This window comes from Bubalus bubalis, chromosome 8 (genome assembly GCF_019923935.1).
Source record: "Bubalus bubalis isolate 160015118507 breed Murrah chromosome 8, NDDB_SH_1, whole genome shotgun sequence".
Classification (NCBI taxonomy): domain Eukaryota; kingdom Metazoa; phylum Chordata; class Mammalia; order Artiodactyla; family Bovidae; genus Bubalus; species Bubalus bubalis.
The window spans coordinates 20,410,027-20,414,203 of record NC_059164.1 but is presented as its reverse complement, the minus strand read 5'-3'; the positions used below and the strand labels follow the sequence as shown (position 1 = coordinate 20,414,203).

General features: G+C 47.5%; 1 protein-coding gene across 8 annotated transcripts; it reads right to left on the bottom strand.

Annotated features, from left to right (window-relative positions):
• Positions 1 to 394: 394 nt before the first annotated feature.
• On the bottom strand, positions 395 to 2,737 carry ARL4A (ADP ribosylation factor like GTPase 4A). 8 transcript variants are annotated; one of them, XM_006075568.4, is made up of 2 exons: positions 2,541 to 2,737; positions 395 to 1,407 (listed from the first exon to the last, which is right to left on the bottom strand). In XM_006075568.4, the coding sequence occupies exon 2, from the start codon at positions 1,314 to 1,316 to the stop codon at positions 714 to 716; it is 603 nt and encodes a 200-aa protein (XP_006075630.1). In that variant the 5' UTR covers positions 1,317 to 1,407; positions 2,541 to 2,737; the 3' UTR covers positions 395 to 713. The 8 variants fall into 8 exon arrangements, with proteins under 8 accessions (XP_006075630.1, XP_006075629.1, XP_044802434.1 ...); XM_006075567.4 differs by having other exon boundaries at positions 395 to 1,404; XM_044946499.2 differs by lacking the exon at positions 2,541 to 2,737 and adding an exon at positions 2,409 to 2,425.
• Between the last annotated feature and the right edge of the window lie 1,440 nt (positions 2,738 to 4,177).

Genomic DNA, 4,177 nt, shown 5'->3' with positions numbered 1-4,177 from the left:
AAAAAGATGCATAGCTGTTTCTAAAATGTAAAAGACTATACACCAAAACATGCTTTGTCAGAAAAACTAACCCATGCACTTGAATATGCCCTAAATACCTTTTTATTATTTGAAGTCAGACCAACTTAAACATCGTCTAGAATTAACATATAGCATTACAGTATTTAATTCCAGAAAATGTCAAGATTCATTTGGCCAAATCTTAAGAAACCAACACTTCCTCCTTGTCCCTGACTGGTTGGACCAATGTGATCAATATAACTGTATATATAATAATCTACTTTAACATTTCCCTTCATTAGCACTTTATCTTAACATACAAAGCCTTGCATACAATTTCTTTGCAAAGGTTTCCCCCGCCCCCCAAAGATGTAAGCACAAAACACTAGGCAGACAATCTTCAAAGTTTTATTTCACTAACTTCAGGTCAAATTTCCCCAACTGTTTTCTGGTCAATTTTCTATCCTTGCTTCGCTTCCCAAAATGGCAGTACCAGAAGATTTGTTGGGTAGGGAGAAGAGACCATTTTAAGAAGCACTGCATTTACTCATCTTCCAAAAGGCAACAGAGTTGGACATCCGATTGTTCAACAAAACAAAGCTTTAACAGCATCCAGGAAGGCAGGCAGGCAGACCAGGCTGAAGACACTCTTCCATTTGTCAAAATCAGACCAGAGAAAACCTACTCCACACAGATATAAAAGGTATCACCATTCATCTTTTCTTTTTCTGTTGCCGCAACATTTTTCTTCTTTTAATTATCATATCATGTAGTTTCTCAAGTCCTTCCTTGAGTCCATCACCTATGATTGCACAGGTGGGCTGCAAATGCCAGGGAGTTGATGAGCTCAGTTCACCCATTGCTAACAATTTCTCAATTTCTGAGAGAGACAGTGAGTTCCTCAGGTCTTGTTTGTTAGCAACTATAAGCACAGGGACCCCTTGATTTTCTGATATCCTTGTTATTTTATGAAGTTCAGTTTTAGCTTCTTCCATCCTTTCAACATCAACAGAGTCCACGACAAACACAATGCCATCTGTGCATCTGGTGTATGACTTCCACAGTGGCCTTAACTTCTCCTGACCACCTACATCCCAGAAGTGGAAAGTGACTGTTTTAGAATTTCCCAAGGTTACCTTAATTTTTTCCGTGTTAAATCCTTTGGTAGGCACGGTATTTACAAATTCATTGAACTGCAGCCTATATAACACGGTTGTCTTTCCTGCACAGTCCAAACCCAGGATGACAATGTGGAAGGACTGAAATGAAGGCAGGCTGGACAGGATAGAAGTCTGGTCTGACAGTCCATTCCCCATTTCCAGTTGCAGAGAAGTGTTCCAAATTGAAAAATGCTTCCTTCTTACTCTTTAAGAACTTCTCTTCCCAGGAGATCCAGTTACCAGACTGCTGAGGGGGAAAATGAATGTTATTCTTGTGAAATAATGTACAACTGTTCTTCTCTCTTCCTGCTAAAATAAGCGACACGAGGAACTTGATAAATAAAAGTTGCCTCAGTAAACAAACCAAATGAGATAAGAATCATACGCAAACCGAGGCGAACGACAGAATAAGCACTGCCACTGAAATTCTTTAACATTCACTGAAATTACAGTAATATGTACTTTACTCCTCTGGGTCCCTAGATCTCAGAGACCTCATACGGAGACAATCTACCAGCAACTGGTCCAAGTCGCAGTAACCACGTAAGTGCCTTTTTTTGGCAGAAAATTTTAACACATAATCTGATCTTCAAGGATCTAATTCCACAAGCTTAACAGCATACCTAAACTCACTATTATCTTCCGCCCGCCACCCCCTCCCAAAATACAATGTTCTCACCTCCTGAATTGGAGCGTGGGTCCAAATGAGAAAGCATTGGTAGGCTTCTCGACACGGGCGGACAAGCACCCCACGTCCGTTCAGCTTAGCTCCCCAGGAAGCTCTGGCGGTTGCAGCACTAGAAACCTTGGTTCCAGACTCGGACCACGCCCACCCCTCATGGCCCACCCCCGAGCCCGAATCCCATTGGTCACCTGCGTCAGCGCGTCCACGCCACGCCCGCCCCCCGCGCCCTAATTGGTGAGAGTAACTGCCGTTCCCAGGGCGGCGCAGTCGGGCTCTCCCTCGGACCAAAAGCACCACCTGTTGCCCTCGAGTTAGAAAACAGGGCGCCTGCAGAGGGAGCCGAGCGACCCCTGTAGGGGAAAGGGAGACTCGCCGGCCAGCGAGGTCCCCGCCACCCCGCTCGCTCCGCCCGCCCGGGCGCACCTGCAGCTCAGCCCAAGGACGCCGCGCCGAGGTGCTCACATCCGAGGCCCGCGGTCACCGCCGGCATGTTAACTCCTTCTCCTCTGGCCGGAGGGTCCTCCCTACGGCCGCGCGGGTCCCCAGACTTTAGTGATCCCGACCTGGTGCACCCGCCGGGGAAGGCCCGCTGTCCTCGCAGCTCGATCCCCTCGTCTGTTTCCCTCCGCACCCGGCCGGCAGGTCTCCCTCAGCAGGGCGTGGCCACATCAGTTGCCCGTCCCGCGGCGGCTCACCTGACTAAACGTCCTTCCCTCGTCCGGATCCAGCGTGGCTCTCTGCCACTCGGGAGTGCGTTGGTACCAGCGGGAGGGCGCCGGCGAGGCCTGGGCGGTGGCAGGGGACGAGACGCCGCTTTCAGGGGCGCTGGCCCGGCGCCGGGCAGCCCTAACGGTGCTCTGCCGACCGCCCCCGGCGCCTGCCGGGGCCCCGCCCCCTTCCCGTGCTCGCCCGGACGCGGGCCAGTGGGGGGCGCGCCGGAGCCAGGTCTCCTAGCAACGGCAAAACAGGGTCAAGTTCAAACCGACCGGTAGCGGCGGGCGGGTGTGGTGGGGTTTCCGGTCTCAGCCCTGAGAGCTACAGCTGTTTCAGAAGCTTACTGCAGCCGGCCGCTATCTTCGGGCGGGTGCCACCCTGTGCCGCCTAGCCTCAGGGCATCCCATGGCGTCCTCGGGGCGGTGGCCGGTGACTCTGGGTCAGGGATCTCTGAGGACTCCGGACGGGCGGGCCCCTTATGTAACGGGGTGACGTGGACATGCCCCAGTAGCTGCCCGGAGAGTCCTGGGTCAGACTGATGTCTCTAACACATCCTCCTTACGCTGAGCAAATAAATGCTCTCTGCCACGTGATCCTAGCAACATCTCGGTGAGGTGGCGACAGGTAGAAATATGCCAATTTTTACAGACGAGGAAATCCTCTCGTTGTTTCAGATAATCCAAGGAAAATTAGTAGTGGTCCTGAAATTTATCCGCTAATCACTAAATCCATAATGCTTTCCACTGGATAAGTTTGACTCATTGCAACAGTGTGCTTGACCCATAAATGTGCAAATATTTATTGAACACTTTACAGGTAGTAGGCACAATTCTGTGTGTCTGGGGATAGAATGGTGAGCAAATCAGACCTTGTCTTCGCACTCGTGACATATTGAAGTCCGTGCGAGAAAAAGCAAGCAACCAAATGTCCGCATGAATAAATGTAATTACAAAACATGATCACTGAAATTCAGAGTACTTATAACAATTAAGGAGGAGTACTGATAAAGATCTGGGAAATCGTTAATGAATAAATATCTTTTTGGAGGAGGCTGTAAGATATTGGAAGAATTTTTATGGTGCACTGCTTTCCAAAAAATTGCACGTTTGTAAAATGAAATTTCTTCAAGAAATTTCCCGATTTTTCTCAAGACCATTATTGCTATATTTGTCTCCTTATGACTAGCATTGGAACAGTATCACACTAGATTTTTTTTAAAAAATGACATAAAACCTAAAGACTAACCTAAGCACAATGCATATTTTCAAGACAGCAATACTAATTTTGGGGAAAAAACTAGAAGTCTCAAACGGCATATTCTACCAAGTTATTTATCTAGTATAAGCTAGAGCTTGCTGGATTATAATTGTGAACTCTAATTAGCCATTTTCGGTAATTAGCCAGCACTTTATTAAAGTGATAGTCTCCCTTTTCTTGAAAATTTAAAGATATTCTTTATTAAGCTGGAGAAAAACTTGCAGATTCTCAGTAAATGAAGAATAAAGAGCAAGCTTCTATGACAGCTTTCTTGTCATACTAGCTTTGAAATCATGCAGGCTGTATTAGCTGCATATTCACATATTAGTGGCTTCCCTGGGTGGCTCAGTGGTAAAGAATC

Coding starts and splice junctions, on each gene's coding strand:
- ARL4A (XM_006075568.4), bottom strand. CDS start 1,316: ATGGGGAATGGACTGTCAGACCAGACTTCTATCCTGTCCAGCCTGCCT.